General features: G+C 41.4%; 1 protein-coding gene, 1 long non-coding RNA gene and 1 pseudogene across 5 annotated transcripts in view; 2 read left to right on the forward strand and 1 right to left on the reverse strand.

The window, feature by feature from the left end:
- RHBDL2 (rhomboid like 2) overlaps nucleotides 1–18,780 on the forward strand; it is a 55,903-nt gene that overhangs the window by 25,830 nt on the left and 11,293 nt on the right. For all 4 annotated transcript variants that reach the window (XM_020896927.2, XM_020896924.2, XM_070468374.1 and 1 more), the window contains exons 2-4: nucleotides 933–1,198; nucleotides 3,984–4,132; nucleotides 5,821–5,933. In XM_020896927.2, coding sequence (XP_020752586.1) covers nucleotides 953–1,198; nucleotides 3,984–4,132; nucleotides 5,821–5,933 — 508 coding nt within the window. In that variant the 5' untranslated portion in view covers nucleotides 933–952. The remainder of the gene's footprint in view (nucleotides 1–932; nucleotides 1,199–3,983; nucleotides 4,133–5,820; nucleotides 5,934–18,780) is intronic.
- Nucleotides 1–18,780, reverse strand: part of LOC139035276 (uncharacterized) — a 54,097-nt gene that overhangs the window by 17,157 nt on the left and 18,160 nt on the right. The gene's annotated exons all lie outside the window — the stretch shown is intronic.
- LOC110139276 (NADH-cytochrome b5 reductase 3-like) lies at nucleotides 5,940–11,770 on the forward strand (annotated as a pseudogene).

Consider the following 18,780-nt stretch of genomic DNA (forward strand, 5'->3'; position numbering starts at 1 on the left):
GACATTGTAAACACTTTGGGATAGGAATGGTCGCCTGACACATAGTAGGTGTTCAACACATGTTGCATAAATGCTTGAGTGTTTGGATATTGAGGACTGAGTTCAAGGGGATACTGGGTGTAGAAATTAGTAGGAACTCAGCCAAGAGTGTCAGATGTCAAAGAGTTGTTGGGAAGATGTGTTTTAGCGAGAGTTGCAGCGCTGCCCCTGGAGGACCAGGGAGCAATGGCCCACTTAACTCATGTGCCACAACGGCAGCGGTGGCATGTTAGAAAGGACACTGATAATTTAGAAAGAGAAGATGTGGCTTTAAATCTTTTTTGAGGGGAGGGGAATTTTTTAAACTAAAATGGGTGCCTGATACATAGTACCTCTCAGCATAGTACCTGATACATAGTCGATGCTCATTAAATAATTTTTGATTCGGAATCAGAAACCAGAGCCAAACCGGTATTTGGCTCGGGAGTAGAAGCAAGATGAAACTAAGAGTTGAGAGGAGACTAGTCAACACTGAATTCGGTTATGCATGTGCGTGGCTTAGACTCTGAGATGCATCGCCTTGTGGCAAAGTTCTCTTACAGTAACGACTGCCTTGGGAGTCAGTGGCAGGGAGCAAGGAAAGGGTGTATGAGGGAGAGCTGCCGTCCCAAGCTCCGGTCCGCCCTTTGGGTGCCGACAGTAGGCAATTCCATAAGTGACTTCTGGGGAGTCCTCCTCCTCAGCTGGGGAGAGCTAACTACTTCCTCACAATTATACCCGGATGGTGAGGGTATGGATATTACGTGTGTTTGGGCAACAGATCTTCAGCCACCTTCTACTGACTCACGGGGAAGGCACTGGAAACCAATGGTTGTGCCAGAGCGCCCAGGACAGAGCTACGGCCCGAAGACTATAGGGCCATCTGTTTCCCCTGACAGTCTTGTTCCTTTCAGGTGGAGGACGACCCAGGACAATGGCTGCGGCTCACCATTTGGAGATAGAGGAGGACGTGAATCTGAATATGGATAGAGAGATGAAGGAAGAGCTGGAAGAGGAGGAAGTGAGAGAGGGCGGGGCAGATAAAGACCCCTTCAAGCCTAGAAAGGTCCACAGGATTGTCTCAAAATGGATGCTTCCTGAACCGGTGCGAAGAACATACCTGGAAAGAGCCAACTGCCTCCCGCCCCCTGTGTTCATCATCTCCATCAGCATCGCCGAGGTAAACATGCCGGGTGGTGTGCACTGGCGCGAGGACTCCTGGGGGGCTGCCGATCACTGGGGCTTCAGATCAGCTCTAGAGGAAAGACTGGGAAACATGCAGAGAGCTTGGGGGTGGCAAGTACAGCACACACTGAACCCGACTTCGTCCTCCTCAGAGGCCCCTTCCCGGGTTCTTCCTGCCTTCCCAGGCACTTTCAGTCAAGTGTTGAGTTATTTTTCAAACAACTCCTCTGCCCAGCAGTGACCACAATTGCAGTGGCTTCATTTCATTTTAGTTGGTGGGGGCTTTAGAGATCAAATAATCTCTGGGTTTCCAATTGGTTTGATCGCAAGAACCAACTGTGATTGATTGGTAAGGTCTATCGGAGCTGTATGTTTAAAAGAGCTATAGGTTGCCTCCAGATTTCAGTAGGAAAAAATGGGACTGGGATCTTCTAATGATGTTGGCTCTGGGCAGCATGCAGTGAGTATCAGACTCTGGTGCAGTCAGCTGTTTTGTTTTCCAGAAAAGAGTGGGGTGACTTGCCCAAGGCCACATACTTAGTTATTTGACCAGGACTGGGCTTCTCCTGAGCCTTATCTCACCCATCTTTTTCTCCCACACCATGATGCCTCATAAAGGAACTGACAGAGGATGGCTGCCTGTGGGATGTGACTTAGGAGCTTTGAGCGTGTGTGTGTGTGTGTGTGTGTGTGTGTGTGTGCGCACGCACGCGCGCGCGTGTGTCACTCAATCGTGTCTGACTCTTTGTGACCCCGTGGACTGCAGCCTGCCAGGCTCCTCTCTCCATGGAATTCTCCAGGCAAGAATACTGGAGTGGGTTGCCATTCCTTTCTCTAGGGGATCTTCTGGATCCAGAGATTGAACTCAGGTCTCCTGCATTGCAGGTGGATTTTTTTACCCTCTGAGCCACCAGGGAAGCCCCGACTTAAGAGTATTAGGAAGTTCCTAATGTTATTCTCTTAGTTCCCACTGATGCCTCAACTTTTTTTTTTATCAAGGACTGTATTAGTCAGGGTTCTTTAAAAGAAGCAGCATCAATAGGATGTACACATACACACACTATCTATCATCTATCTATATACATATGTGGAGAGAGAGAGAGATCGATTTATTCTAAGGAATTGGCTCATGTAATTGTGGAGGCTTGGCAAATTTAATATCTACAGGGTGGGCCAGCAGACTAGCAACCTGGGGGTAAGCTGAAGTCCAAAGGCCACTTGTTGGCACAATTCCTTCTTGCTCAAGGAATGTTTGTTCTATGAAGCCTTCAACTGATACGAGCTGGCCCACATTACGGAGGGTAGTCTGCTTTATTCAAAGTCACAGAAACATGTAGGATGATATTTGACCAAATACTGTGGTTTAGTTACTTTGAAATATACATTTAACTATCTTAGGGACCTGGCCTCTTATGGTTTATATAAAGATAAGGCCAAAATGTGGTGTTCCTGAAAGAAGCTTTTGTCAATGCTGTTTTGGTTGGGGCAGACACAGAAACCAGCCCTGATTCATTGAAGGAGGAAACTATTCAAGGGTGTGAATATTAAGTGGTGAGGACCCTTGAGGACCATCTTAGGGGCTTAATACTGCAAACAGTGAAATGTTAAAGTCATTTTTTCCTTTAGAATCAGAAATAAGACAAGAATGCCCATTATCACCATTTCTACTCAATATTTTGCTGGAGGTGATAGACCGTACATTAAAAAAAGAAAAGGGAGAATTCCCTGGCAGTTCAGAGGTTAGAATTTGATATTTTTACTGCAGGGGCCTGGGTTCAATCCCTGGCCAAGAAACTAAAATCCTGCAGACTGAGTGGTGCCGCCAAAAATTTTTTTTAAGGAAATTTTTTATTTTGGAGTAATTTTAGCTTTATAGAAAAGTTATAGAACTAGTAAGAGAGTTCCTTATGCCCCTTACCCAATTTCTCCCAATGTGAATATCTTACATTTCCATAGTTTTACACTTGTCAAAACTAGGAAACTCATATTGATATATTAGTATTAACTAAACTCCAGGCTTAATTTGAATTTTACCAGTTTTTCTATCGGTAACCTCTTTCTGTCCCTTCTGTACTTTCGAACCCAGGGTATCACACTGTTTAGTTGTCACATCTCCCCAGTCTACTCTGATCTCTGACCCTCTCTGTCTTTGCTTTCCATAGTTTTGATTGTCTCGAGGCGTTACTGGCCAGGTATCCTATACAATGTCCCTCTGTCTGGGTTTGTCTGATATTTTTTCTCATGGTTAGACTGGAGTTATGAGTTTGGGGGAGGAAGACCACAGAAGTGAAGAACGCTTCTCATCACATCACATTAGGGAGTGGGGGGCACCCCCACGACATCCCTGTGACATGAGCCTTCATCACTTGGTTAAGGTCGTGTTTGCCAGGTTTTCCCACTGTCAAGTTACTATTTTTCCCTTTCCCTCCTCTATTTTTCAGAAGCCAGCAATGACCTAATTTCATATTAAGTTGTAAATGAATGATCAAATGGTGAAGGTGGGAAGAGGAGGGCAGAGGAGGAGGGGAAAGTGGGTGTAAGAAAGATTCTTTGAAGTTTGGTCTAGGGCTGCTCCTAATTGCTGGAAGAAGTAGGAGATGCCTACAGTTATATGGTCCAGATATACAACAGGGAATTGAATCCCTGCCATCTGAGCACATGCTGTGGAGCGGGCCTCTTAAGAGCAAATTGTTTCAAACAGAGGTCGTGCCTGTGGGCTTTAATGGGGCCGCTTTCTGCAGCAGGTATAGTTAACTTTAGTGTCTGCCCCTTCCTGTCAGCTGGCGCTATTTATTTACTATGCTGTATGGAAGCCTCAGAAACAGTGGATCACCTTGGACACGGGCATCTTGGAGAGTCCTTTTATCTACCGTCCTGAGAAGCGGGAGGAAGCCTGGAGATTTATCTCATACATGCTGGTTCATGCTGGGTAAGGAATGACAGCTGAGTCACTGATGTCAAAGGTGACTGTAAGTAACCATAACCCTGAACATTTGTTGGGTACTTTATTAACTTTTTATTTTATATTGGACTATAGTTGATTAACAATGATGTGTTAGTTTCACGTGTACAACAAAGTGATTCAGTTATACATGTACATGTATTTATTCTTTTTCAAATTCTTTTCCCAATGAGGTTGTTACAGAATATTGAGCACAGTTCCCTGTGCTATATAGGTGGTATATTATTGATCAGGTACTTTTATATCCATAATCTTATTTGATGCAACCCTTGGACTAGGCAAGAACTGCTTGTGCTGTTTTATGTGAGGCTTACGGGATGCAGTCATTTGTAGAGTGAGATCTCAACCCATTAGTGCTAACTCCAAGTCCAGTGTACTTTGTATTGTATTGTAACTGCCTACTATTGGTATTTATGTAGGAAAATAAATGAGAAGAGACCAAATTATCACCAAACTAGAACTGTGTCCAAGTTGTGTGGTGTTAAATGTTCCCTTTAAAATGTGAATTGCCAGTGCCTTCCTCCCCACCTCTGCCAAAGTTAAAAATGTAATTCATCAACATTTTGATGGGTGTAAAATAGTTTATTTAGAATAATACAAGCAATAGGTGATGCAGTGCCTGCCTTTTAGTTTTGCTTACAGTCTCTTAAGTGCTAATAGCCTTTTATGACCTCACTCAGAATTCTGATTCACCATGCCCCCTCAAAAAAACTAAAGCATTTTGCTACATAGCAACTAAATTAAGGATTACTGTTTATGGAAATTTGCCAAATGACATTCAGAGAGTTTCCATAGATGCTTGTGGGGCTTGACAAGCAAAATAATGTCAATTTCACTTAAAAATATTTTTCCATGTTTATAAACTATAATAAAAAGCATTTCTACTCAACAATGTTATATACCAATTTATAGTATATTTATGTGAGAGAAACCAAGTTTAGCTAGTGTTACTAGTAAACATTTTTTTTTTCCCCATTCTGGTAAACTTAAAACCTTTTAAATACAGAACTGGGAATGGGAATGAGGTTTCTCCTGCCATATCTGTTTTATTTATTTCTTTGGCTGTGCCAGGTCTTAGCTGTGGCATGTAGGATCTAGTTTCCTGACCAGGGATCAAATTTCAGGCCTCCTGCATTAGGAGCGAGGGCAATCTTAGCCACTGGATCACCTGGGAAGTCCCACCACCTCTGTTTCATTAAAGACTACCCTGAGCTTGCAAGAGATGTTTAAAAACCTATTGAAATTTCAACTCAATATGAGTGAATTAGTATTCTCTCAATATTACTGTGCAACTAAAACAAAATCAAGTGCTGAGGCTGACATGTGATGGCAACTGTCAGCTAAACCCATAATTGCGAGCTTATAGTCCATTCCTTGAAGCTTCCTCACTGCTCTGTTTGACATCATCAGTAATTATTGTAAAACAAAACTTATAAAGTAAATGTATATTTCTAAAATGTCCTTTTATCTGCTTCACATATTGAAGCTCCATGTAAGATTTTATCTCTTTAAAAAGTCACCTAAAAAAATTAGAAAATGGAATTCACATTAAGCATGTTCTTAACTGGAAACAAGATATCAATGCCTGTTAACCTCCCAAGGAAATAACTGCCTGTGCTAGTCATAATGTTTGACAATGGTGTTTGTCTCCGCAGAGTTCAGCACATCCTGGGGAATCTTATCATGCAGCTGAGTCTGGGTATCCCCTTGGAAATGGTCCACAAAGGCCTCCGAGTGGGGCTGGTGTACCTGGCAGGAGTGATAGCAGGTTAGTGTTCCAAATATCACACAGAACCAACATCTTCGGACTCTTAGGAGTTAATAAGCAAAGGTAATAAACTTTTAAATCAAGATTTGTGGCATTCTTAATATATGCTAGGGCACCTGGTAAGTTTAGAAGTTAGTTAACTAGAGATAAGCAAATCAAGAGGTCTTTGTGCCCATTCTCAGGTACCTCAGAGTCAGAGTTCTGCACAATTGGAAACTGTGAGTAGTTTGGTGTTCAGGTGTATATACTGGATAAAGGATAAAGCCAGAAGGTCCTTATGTCCCAAGACTAATGATTTGGGGAAATAACGTGATCAAATTTGCATTTAAGAAAGATAACTTCAAGAGAACATTGAGAATAGCTAAAGGAACCCAAAGACTGTGTAGGAACTAGCATCCTGGGACTAGCAGCATATGCCAATGATCTCTCAAATTGAGTATGCCAAAAATTCATTAGGGTGTGGGCAGGAAATATAAAGAATTCCTATCTATCCATTTATTTATTAGAAACTTTAAAAAATTAAACTTTTTGAGATAACTATAAATTCACACTAAGAAATACCTATAGGTCTCATATACCCTTTAACTAGTTACCCCCAATGATAACAGCTGACAAAACCACAGTACAGTATTCTAATCAGGATGTCCACACTGATACAAAGTACAAAATATTTCCAACATCACAAAGATTCCTCACAGTTTCCCTTTTATAGCCATACCCCTTTTTCTTCCATCCCCTGGCAACTCCACTAATCTGTTCTCTGTATCTATAATTTTCTCATTTCAAGAATATAAATGGAAAAAAAAAAGAATATAAATGGAATAATACAGTGTATAGCCATTTAGGATTAGCTTTCTTCACTCAGCATAAGTCTCAGGAGAGTCATGTAGGTTGTTGCATATATCAATAGTTAAGTCATTTTTATTGCTGGGTAGTATTTGATGGTACAGATGGAATACTACCACTAGTTTAATTGTTCACTCACTGGAGGATATTTGTATTGTTTCCAGTTTTTGGTTATTACAAATAAAGTTCCAGTAAGCATTTGTGTACAGGTTTTTAAAAACGCAAGTATAGTTTTGTGAACTTGAGTCTTCATTTCTCTAGGATAAATGCCCAAGAGCAAGTTGGTTGAGTTGTATGGTAGTTGCATATTTAGTTTCTTTAAGAACCAGCCAAAATGTTTTCCAGAATGGCTGTTCCATTTCACTTTCCTCCCAGTACTGTGTAAGCAATTCAGTTTTAAACATCCTCACCAGCATTTGGTGTTGTCACTATTTTTTAAAACATTTATTTATTTTTGGCTGAGCTGGGTCTTTGTTGGTGCACTCAGACTTTCTCTAGTTGTGGCGAGTGGGGGCTACTCTAGCTGTGGTGTGCAGGCTTCTCATTGCAGCGGCTTTTCTTGTTGTAGAGCTCGGGCTCTAGGAATGCAGGCTTCCGTAGTTATGGCACACGGGCTTAGCTGCCCCGCAGCATGTGCAATCTCCCTGGACCAGGGATCGAACCTGTGTCCCCTAAGTTGGCAGGTGGATTCTTAACCACTGGACCACCAGGGAAGTCCAGTCTCTATTTTTAATTTTAGCTGTGCTCACATGTGTGTGATCTCATCATGGTCTTACCTTGCATTTTCCCTAGTGGCTAATGATTAACGTTAAACATCTCTTCATGTGCTTATTTGCCATTTCTGTATCCTCTTCAGTGAAATATCTGTTCATGAATTTTGCCCACTATCTAATTAGGTTTTTTTTAACTGTTGAATTTTGAGACTTCTTTACATATCCCAGACCTAGTCCTTTATAGAATATGTAGTTTACAGATATTCTCTCAGTCCATAGCTTATGTTTTCATTGTCTTAGCAGTCTTTCACAGAGCAAATGTTTTTAGTTTTGATGAGGTCTAGTTTATCAGTTTTTTCCTTTTATGAGTCATGCTTTTGGTGTCATGTCTAAGAACTCTTCATTGAGACGTTAAGTCTTGAATTTATTCTCTATGTTATCTTCTAAAGTTATGTTTTGCACTTTACATTAAAATATGTGATTTATTTGAGTTGGTTAGTTTTTGCATAAAGCATGAGGTTCAGATTTTCTTTTTGTTTGTCTGTGAATTTCAGAATAAACTGCTGGAAAAGACCATTCTTCCTTCACTGAGTTGCTTTTATACCTTGTCAAAAATCAGGTGGTTGTAGTTTCATGGAACTATTTCTGGGTTCTCCTTTTTGTTTCATTGATCAATGTGTCTATCTCTCTACCAGTACCACACAGTCAGTACCACTGTAGCTGGAAGTCCTGAAATCATCGAGAGGGATTCCTCTCATTTTTTGCTCATTTACTGATTAGTTGATGTATTTTTCTTTTAAAAACAGTTGGGTGTCTGTTTTTTCTGTGATAACAAAAGGCTTTCACTAGTAAGCTACTTTACAGATGTTGAAAAACAAACACAAAATATGTCCCTTTGAAGACATAATAGTATTTTTCTCTTAAGAAGTGAGAACTAACTGCTTTTCCAAAGACACGCATGCTCTGAAAAGGGCATTTTGAAAACTGGCTATTGGAAATCATTCCATCATTATGTGGTTTTGTTGCTGAAGAAGATGAAGTAACTCTTTTAAGTTCACACTTAAAAAAGCCAGCAAACACTTTTCTCATCTGATTTAAAATTTCTCAGTGGAGAGTTTTAGTAAATTTTAAACTTACTGATTGTTAACACTTTCTGATTAGTTTGCAAGAACAACTGACTGATGTTAGGGAAGGTGGGAATTAATAGCCATATTACAACAAATTTTTTGGATAATTGGAATAAGCATAGACAAGGGTAAAGAATCTGCCTGCAATGCAGGAGACACAGGAGACGTGGGTTCCATCCCTAAGTGGGGAAGATCCCCTGGGAAAGGAAATGGCAACCCACTCCAGTGTTCTTGCCTGGAGAATCCCATGGACTGAGGAGCCTGGCAGGCTATAGTCCATAGCCTCATAAAGAGTCAGATGTGACTGAAAAGACTGAGTGTGTATATGTGCGTGCGCACACACACACACACACACACACACAGATGCAATTCTTCCAGTTGAAACTGGACATCACTTTTTAAATTTCATATTTTAAGTGATTAATAAAAAAAATTTCTATGGAAAATAACTGAGCTTAAAAGTACATCTTTGCGGGTCTTGCTGGCGGCGGCTGTGGAGCGAATGCAGAGTGGTGCCAATATGGGGGCCCAGCTGGGCACACTGGGCTACATGGTCCTCTCCGCAGTCCGGCTCCCGTGCAGCCTCCTCGGGAAGCTGTCCCACCGCTCCACTCCGGCCATCATGCTCCAGAGTTGGGACATCAAGTACCCGCTGTGGCTCGTCAAGGAGGTCATCAGCCAGGATACTCGGAGGTTCTGCTTTGCTCTGGCGTCACCCCAGCACATCCGGGGCCTCCCCGTCAGCCAGCAGATCTACCTCTCTGCTCGAATCAACAGGAACCTGGTCCTTTGGCCCTACACGCCCGTTTCCAGTGATGACGACCAGGGCTTTGTGGACCTGGTCATCAAGGTTTACTTTAAAGACACCCATCCCACATTTCCCTCTGAAGGAAAGATGTCCCAGTACATGGAAAGCATGAAGACTGGAGACACCATTTGAGTGCTGGGGCTCCAATGGGCTGCTGGTCTACCAGGGCAAAGCAAAGTTTGCCCTCTATCTGGACAAGAAATCCAACTCTGTCTTCAAGATGCTGCTGTGAGCATGATCGCTGGAGGGACCGGCATCACCTCAATGCTGCAGGTGATTCATGCCATCATGAAGGACCCCAGTGATCATACCATGTGTCACCTGCTGTTTTCCAACCAGACCAAGGACATCGTGCAGCAGCCCGAGCTGGAGAAACTGAGGAACAAACATTCTGCATGCTTCAAGCTCTGGTACACGGTGGACAGAGCCCCTGAAGCCTGGGAATACAGCCAGGGCTTCATGAGTGGGGAGATGATCCAGGACCACCTTCCATCCCTGGAGGAGGAGCTGGTGGTGCAGATGTGTGGACCCCTGCCCATGAGCCAATGTACCTGCCTGGATCACGTGGGCCACCCCAACGAGTGCTACTTTGCCTTCTGAGGGATGGGCCCTGGCCGCTGGGCCCACCCCGCATTCACTGTGCCCTGTCTGCACCCACTTGTCCTACCACTGTTCATTACCACCACTTTCCCTCACATCTCCTGCTGTGGCTAGGTTCAGCCTGGCTTGCCCATGTCTGGGAGGTCACCTCGCTGGGCTGGCCCTTTGCCTTTGGGAGCAGGGCTCTCTTACAGGTGAGCCGCTTCGGCCACCTTTAGGGCAGATTCCTGTTTGGGCCTCACCACAGGTGCTTGGGCCCTTGCCCTTCCCCACCCCACTCTCGCCCCCAACACACACACTACTGGGTAGAGGCTGCCAGCACCATGTGCCCCACCCTCCCCAGAGCATCCCACACTCTGGAAATAAACATGAAGGTACCGGTAGCCCCTAGCTGCAGGTGCCAAGCCCCTACCCCCTGCCTCGGGACCCTTGCCTCCTCCTCCCACCTGCTGTTCCACCCTGGCAAGGAGCCTCAACAGCCCTTCACTCTCTCTTCCTAAGCAATCACAAATCTACCCCGAGAATGACAACCCTTTGCCGGTATAACTAAGAGTGTCTTGGGCAGTCACCATTTTTCATGTGCATTTGGCTTATTTCTGCTTCAGGGCCACTGCCAGGCCTTAGCATCTGACACTGCATGGCAGGGAACACCAAAATGTCCCTTTGGCAGGGGCTGCTAGGGTGAAAGTCTGCCCCCATCCCAGGGCCCAGCAGGTCTGGCCAGCAGGGAGTTAGGCTCTCCCTGGGGCTGGAGTGGGAGGAGGGAACTGGCTGAGGGCCCTTCCAGCTGGCACATAGGCCCTCCCAAAACCTCAGCCTTTCCCTCAAAGACCCAAACCTTTGGGAGGCTTTGGAAGTTCCAAGCAATCAACCTCCGATCATGTGCCTTGGGGTCCTGGGCCGCCAGCCCTGGTGGCAAAGCTAAGACCATGTGTGTTTGTCTGTCCCAGTACCCCCTTCTGGCGCTCTTGCCCCAGGTGGGGGGGACTTAGAGTAGTCTTTTTCCTGAAGGACGTTCTCAGTGGCTTTGACGTTGCTTTAGACCACAGCATGTTAGTCTCTTGCATATCAGCCTTTTCAGTCATTTATGAGCAAATATAACATTAAAGTAAAACTTTGCTGAGTTGAAAAAAAAATCTTTGCATTTCTGTGGCATGATATTTAACCAGGGTTTTAAAATATAATAATGCTTATTTAATAATGTGCATACGTGCTAAGCTGCCTCAGTCGTGTTTGACTCTTTGTGACCCTATGGACTGTAGCCCACCAGGCTCCTCTGTCCATGGGGATTCTTCAGTCAAGAATACTGGAGTGGGTTGCCAGCCCTCCTCCAGGGGATCTTCCCGACCCAAGGATTGAACCTGTGTCTCATGTCTCCCGCATTGGCAGGAGGGTTCTAATGCCACCTGGGAAGCCCTTATTTAATTAACACTGCTCATTGAAAGATTTTTTTTTTTTAAAGACTAATTTTTAGAGCAGTTTTGGGTTCATGGCAAAACTGAGAGGACAGTACTGAAGTTTCCCATTCATCCCCTGCCCCAACACCTGCATAGCTTCCACCATTATCAACAGAATGGTACATTTGTTACAACTGATGAACTTACATTGATGGCATCATAATCTCCCAAAGTCCTTTAAAACTAGGGTTCATCTTTGGTGTTGTACATTCTGTGGTTTTGGACAAATGTATACTGACATGTATCCATCTATATACAGTATTATAAAGGGTATCCTTTTACTGTCTCCATTGTTTCCTTTTCCAGAATGTCATGTAGTTGGAATCATACACTATGTAGCCTTTGCAGATTGGTTTCACTTAGTAATATGCATTTCAGTTTCCCCCATTTTTTTATTTCTTGATAAGAACTTTTTGTATCATTAATGAAGAAAAAATAATTTAAAAATATCATGTTACCAGTATGTCCCATCCTTAAAAATTCTATGTTTGTGATTTTACAAAACACTGAAATAGTGGTACATATATCAATACGTGTAATTTATAAGTGAATATACCTATACTGGAGAAGGAAATGGCAACCCACTCCAGTATTCTTGCCTGGAGAATCCCAGGGACGGGGGAGCCTGGTGGGCTGCCGTCTTTGGGGTCGCACAGAGGCGGACACGACTGAAGCGACTTAGCAGCAGCAGCAGCATACCTATATTGCAGAGGGTGGTTATATTAGTTTGCAAGGCCAATATGACCTCCTCTTAACCACTCACATCTGTAACAATCCTGTTTCCAAATAAGGTCACATTCTGAGGTGCTAGGGTTTAGGACTTAAAACATATTTTGGGGAGGGGGAGGACCCAATCCGACCCATGGCAGTGCTCAAAACTTAACCAATCACAACTGTGCCTGCTTCCTAGAGCAGTGGGGATGGAGAGTGGGAAGCCATGGCAAAGATGCGGTAAAGAGATGGGCTTGGCCAGGCCTAGCGACGCAGCTGCCCAACTTACTTCCCTCCTGCCTTTGTGGATGCTGTTGTTCCACCTCCTCGTGTTCCTGCACATGCTCGTTTTTCCTGGCTCCAGCATCTTCCCCCACAGCTGGATTTCAACCTGTGGAATCAGCTGTGCCCCAGTTTCAGCGTAGAGAGAGAGAACGTGAATAACCTGTTCACATCCCCTGACTGTTTCTGCAATACCTTTTGGCAGGTATCTCTTTGCTGTGTCGGTCTCTCCCTCACACTGCTGCTGGTCACCTTCCTCAAACACAACCTTCCTAAAACATTTACAGTGGCTGATAGAAAGTTGAAACATCCAAGAAATTTTTTTCGGGGGGTGGGGAGGGGAGCTGGGCTGGGTCTTCACTGTGGCAGGTGGGCTTTAGTTGCCATGGGGCAACTAACACAGGTCACCTGCATTGGAACATGGCTTCTCAACCACTGGACCAGAAAGTCCCTGAAATGTCTGAGATTGCTCTGTATTACCCTCCACCATCTGGCCCAACTACCTTTATTCTTTTCTCCTTTTTCTTCAGGGAAAGAATACATATGAAGATGTTAGACATGTTTATATAACATAAAACATTAAAAAAAATCACTTTTGAGGTGTAACTGACATACAAAATTTTGTATATATTTAATGTACACAACTTGACGAATCTGGAGAAAAGTATACACCCATAAAACCATCACCACATTCTATGCTGTAAACATATCTATCATCTATGAAGTTTCTTCCTGCTAGCATCTTTCTTGCTTTGCTTTTTATTTTTAAATGAGGGAAGCAGTAATACTTTATTTTTACCTTCTGACCCCTTTCACCTATTTCTTCCATTGCTTTGCTTTTTTCCTGGATTCCTTCATATGTAACATAATTCTCATTTCCCTATCCTTGCTCCTGGCAGTGTGATCACTGAATCAGCAGCACTGGCCTCAACTGAGATCTTGTTAACATGCAGAATTTTGGGGCCCCACACCAGACCTACTAACCAGAATTTGCATTTGGACAAGTCCACAGGTGATTAATAAAAATTGAGGACCACTGGCCTGCACTCCAGACCTGGGTCCCCCAATCTGACTGATCATCAGAATCACCTGAGGAACTTGTTACAACTAAAATTATTCAGATCGCACCCAGATCTACTGAATCAGAATCTCCAAGAACATGGCCCAAGGATCTGTGGGGGGTTTTTTTGCTTTTTCATTTTTCTGTTCAGTGAGGGTTTTTTTGTTGCTGTTTAGTTGCTCTGTCATGTCTGTCTCTTTGCCATTCTATGGACTGCAGCCTGCCAAGCTTCTTGCATGGAATTTCCCAGTCAAGAATACTGGAGCAGGTTGCCATTTCCTTTTCCAGGGGATCTTCCTAACCCAGGGATCGAACCTGTGTCTCCTGCAAATCTCCAGCACTGCCAATCACCAGCCCTTAGAGAGGTATAATCAACATATAATAACTGCTGACCTTTAAAAATTATTAATTTATTTTTGGTTGTGCTGGGTCTTCACTGTGAGACACAGGCTTTCTCTAGCTGTGACTCTTGGTTCTGGGGCGTTGAGGTGACTTCTCTTGTTGCTGGCACAGGTGCCAGGCGCTCAGACTCAGTAGTTGTGGCGCGTGGGCTTCGCTGCTCGGCCGCATGTGGAGTCTTCCTGGACCAGGAACCCACGTCCTCTGCGCTGGCAGGTGAATTCTTATCCGCTGTACCACCAGAGAAGTCCACTGCTGACGTTCTGATACGTGTATATAACTGTGAAACTATCCGCAGTCAAGGTAATGAACATTACTCCCCTCAGAGTTCCTGTAATCTGTGGGAATCACTTCTTCCTGCCTCTCCTTGTCCTCCTTCTGCCTTCCCCTGGCAACCATTGATCATCACAGATTAACTTGTATTTTCTAGAATTTTATATAAATGGAATCATGAAACATGTACTGTTTTTGGTTACTTATGTTATTCAGCATAATGATTCTGAGGTGTGTCCATGTTGTTGTGTATAAACAGATGATTCCTTTTTGTTGCTGAGTAGCATTTCATTGGGGGAAATTTGTTTATTCACTCTCCAGTTGATGGACATTTGGGATGTTTCCAGTTTGGGGTTATTACAGATGAAGTTAGTATGAACACAGTACAGTCTTTGTGTGGACAAATGTTTTCAGTTCTCTTGGATGATTACCTAGGAACAGAATGGCTGGATTCTATCATAGGGTTATATTTAACTTTTGAGAAACTATCAAACTTTTAAAATAGCTTTTCTAAGATATATCAGTAATTCGTACAACCTATAATGTGCCCATTTAAAGTGTATAATTCAATGTTTTTTAGTTGATTTACAGGGTTATGTACCCATTATCACAATCCAAATTTAAAACATTTTTGTGCTCCAAAGAAACCCTGTAGCCATTAGCAGTCACTCCCCACTCCTTACCCCAAATCCCTTCCCTAGCCTTAGGCAACCACTAATCTAATTTCTGTCTCTTCATATCTACCCATTCTAGACATTTCATATAAATGAAATAATAAAATATGTGGTCTTTTCTTGACATTTTTTTAAGCATAATGTTTTCATCCTTCACCCATGTTGTAGCATGTATCAGTACTACATTCCTTTTTATTGTTGGACGATATTCCATTGTATGGATATACCATATTTTCTTTATCCATTCACCATTTGGTGGACATTTGGGTTGTTTTCACTTTTGTCTACCATGAATATGTTCTGTCAGGAATATTTGTGTACAAGTTTTTATGTGGATCTCTTGTGTATATATATTAATATCTGCAAGTGGAATTAAGTCATATGGTAACAAAGTGTATAGTTTTACATCCCCACCATAAATTTCAGCTCCTCTATATCCTCATCAACACTTGGTATGATCAGTCTTATAATTTTAGTCAATCTGTTACAGGTATACAAAGGTACTTCATTGGGTTTGAATTTGCATTTCCTAATGACAATGATGGTGAGCATCTTTTAATGTGCTTAGTTGCGACCCATACATCTTCTTTGGTAAAGTATATGTTTAAATCTTTTGCCAATTTGAAAACTGAATTAGGGACTTCCCTGGTGGTCCAGTGGTTAAGAATCTGTCTTTCAATGCAGGGGACACGGGTTCGAGCCCTGGTTGGGAAACTATGATCCCACATGCTGCAGAACAACTAAGTCTCAACAAACCACAGCTAAGATCTGACACAGATACAAACAAATATTTTTAAAAATTGATTTACATTCCTTATATATTTTAAGTTCTTTATCAGACATATGACTTTTGGATATTGCCTCCGAGTCTGTTGCTTGTTTTTTGTCTTAATAGTATATTCTGAAGACTCAAATTTCTGAATTTTGATTAAGTATAATTTATCAGTTTTTAAATTTTAGGAATTATGCTTTCAGTGTCATATTTAAGAAATTTTGCCTGATCTAAAATCACAAAGATTTTCTCTACATTTTGCTCTAGAAGTTTTATAATCTTAGACTTTACATATAGGTACATGATCCATTTTTTATACGTGGTACAAGGTATGGACTGAAGTATCACATTTTTGCATGTAAATGTCAATTGTACCAGCATCATTGGTTGAGAAGACAATCTTTAATAAATTGCTTTTGCCTCTTGTCCAAATCAGTTGTCCATATATATATATGTGGGTTTATTTCTGGACTTCCTGTTGTGTTTTCCTCATATATTTGTATATCTTTACATCAATTCCATACTATCTTAAGTAGTTTTCTATTAAGTTTTGAAATTGGGACACCTCAGTGCTCCAACTTTGCTCTTTTTCAAGTTGTTTTGGTTATTTTAGGTCCTCTGCATTTCCATGTAAACTTGAGAATCAGTTTGTTAATTTCTATAAGATTGTCTACTGGGATTTTGATTTGGATTGCAATGTATCCTTAGATCAACTGGTGGAGAATTGACATTTTAACAATATCAGAGTCCTCCAACTCACGAACTAGGTATGGACTTCTGTTTATTTAGGTCTTTCAGAATTCCTTTCAGCATCTTCTTTAGCTCTCAGTATTTAGGGCTTGCACATTTTTGGGGTCATATTTATTTCTACATTTCATATTTCTGATATACTGTAAATGGTATTATTTTTAAAATTTCTATTCCTGATTTTCATTGCTATTACACAGATATACAGTTTATTTTTTTGTTATTGATCTTGTACCCTCTAAGCTTGATAAATTCACTTAATATTTCTAGTAGTCCAATAGTTTAACTGTTAACAATGAACTTGTAAAGAGATTTAAGTAATAAAAAAATCTTGTATATTTGCCCATGTTCTTACCATTTCTAATGCTTCCTTATCCTTTGTGTAGCTTTATTTTTTCATCTAACATCTTTTTCCTTCTTCCTGAAGATTTCCTTTAACATTTCTTATAGCATGGAAATGCTAGTCATCAATTATTTCAGCCTCTGTATGTCTGAAAAATCTGTCTTTTGCCTTCATTTTTGTAATATATTTTGAGGTTTGGAGTCCTAGCTTGACAGTATTTTCCTTTCTTTACTTTAAAATGGTGCTCTACTGTTGTTCTCATTTGCATTGTTTCTGATGATAAATCTCTTGTCATCCTTATTTTTGCTTCTCAGTATGAAGCATGTCTTTTTATTCTAGATACTGTTAAGACTGTCACTGTTTTGAAGATGTGATTTTGTTATGCCTTGTAGTTTTCTTCATGATTCCTGTGTCGGGTTTGTTGAGGTTCTTGGATCTGAGCGTTTATAGTTTTCATAAAACATTGGAAAAAACTTGGCTATTATTTCTTCAAGTACTTTTTATCTGCCTTCATTCTTCTTTTCTGAGGACTCCAATTATGCACTTATTATTATAGATATTATGAGGCTGCTTGAAATTGACCTATAGCTCATTGATGCTGTATGTATTTTTAAAAATATTATTCTTTTTTTTAACCCCACAGCATGGGGGATCTTAGTTCACTGACTAGGGATTGAACCTGTGTCTCCTGGAGTGGAAGTGGTGAGTCTTAACCACTGGACTGCCAGGGAAGCCCCTGTGTGTTTTATCTTGGACAGTTTTATTGCCTCATCTTCATGTCCACTAAGCTTTTCTTTTGCAATGTCTAATCAGTCAATCAACTCAACTACTTTATTATTTCATCTTACATGTACTTTTCATCTTTAGAAATTTGATTTGAGCCTGTTTTATTGCTATTTAACTTTTGAACACATTGACTATATTTGAAATAATTATTTATTGACCTTATTTGCTAAATCTTACACCTGTGTCAGTTTTTTAAATTAAAATATAGTTGATTTAAAATGTTATGTTAGTTTTAGGAGTACAGAAGTGATTCAGTTGACACACACACACACACACACACACACACACACACACACATTCTTTTTCATATTCTTTTCCCTTATAGGTTACTACTAGATATTGAGTATAGTTCCGTGTTTTATACAGTAGGTCCTTGTTGGTTATCTATTTTATATATAATAGTTGTATATATTAATCCCAGACTGCTAATTTATCTTCCACCTTCCCTTTTGGTAACCATAAGTTTGTTTTCTATGCCTGTGAGCCTATTTGTTTTACAAATAAGTTAATTTGTATCATTCTTTACAGATTCCACGTATAGACAATATCATATACTTGTCTTTCTCTGTATAGCTTACTTCATTTAGTATGATAATCTCTACATCCACCTGTGTTGCTGCAAATTGTATTATTTCACTCTTTTTTATGACTGACCAATATTCCATTGTGAGGCTTCCCTGATGGCTTGGTGGCAAAGAATCTGCCTGCAATGTAAGAAATGTGGGTTCAATCCCTGGGTCAGGAAGATCCCCTGGAGAAGGAAATAGCAACCGACTCCAGTATTTTTGCCTGAGAAATCCCTTGGACAGAGGAGCCTGGAGGGCTACAGTCCAGGGGGTCGCAAGAGTCAGACATGACTTAGCGACTAAACAACATTCCCTAGTGTGTGTATACCACGTCTTATTTATCCATTCATCTGTCAATGGATATTTAGGTTGCTTCCATGCCTTGGCTATTGTAATTAGTACTGCAATGAACACTGCGGTGCATGTATCTTTTCAAGTTATAGTCCCCTCTGGGTGGGATTGCTAGATCATAAATAAGTTTACTTTTAGGTGTTTTTTTTTTTTTTTTTTAGTTTTGGTAGGTTTTAATTGATTTTTCTCTCTTCAGTATGGGTCACAATTTCATGCTTCTTTGCATGTCTTGCATATCTTGAGCTTTTGTTTGGATGCTAGACATTTTATCTTTGGGTGGTGGGTATTATTGTATTCATGTAAGTATTCTTTAGATTTGTTCTGTAACTCAG

The sequence above is a fragment of the Odocoileus virginianus genome, chromosome 5 (genome assembly GCF_023699985.2).
Source record: "Odocoileus virginianus isolate 20LAN1187 ecotype Illinois chromosome 5, Ovbor_1.2, whole genome shotgun sequence".
Taxonomy (NCBI): domain Eukaryota; kingdom Metazoa; phylum Chordata; class Mammalia; order Artiodactyla; family Cervidae; genus Odocoileus; species Odocoileus virginianus.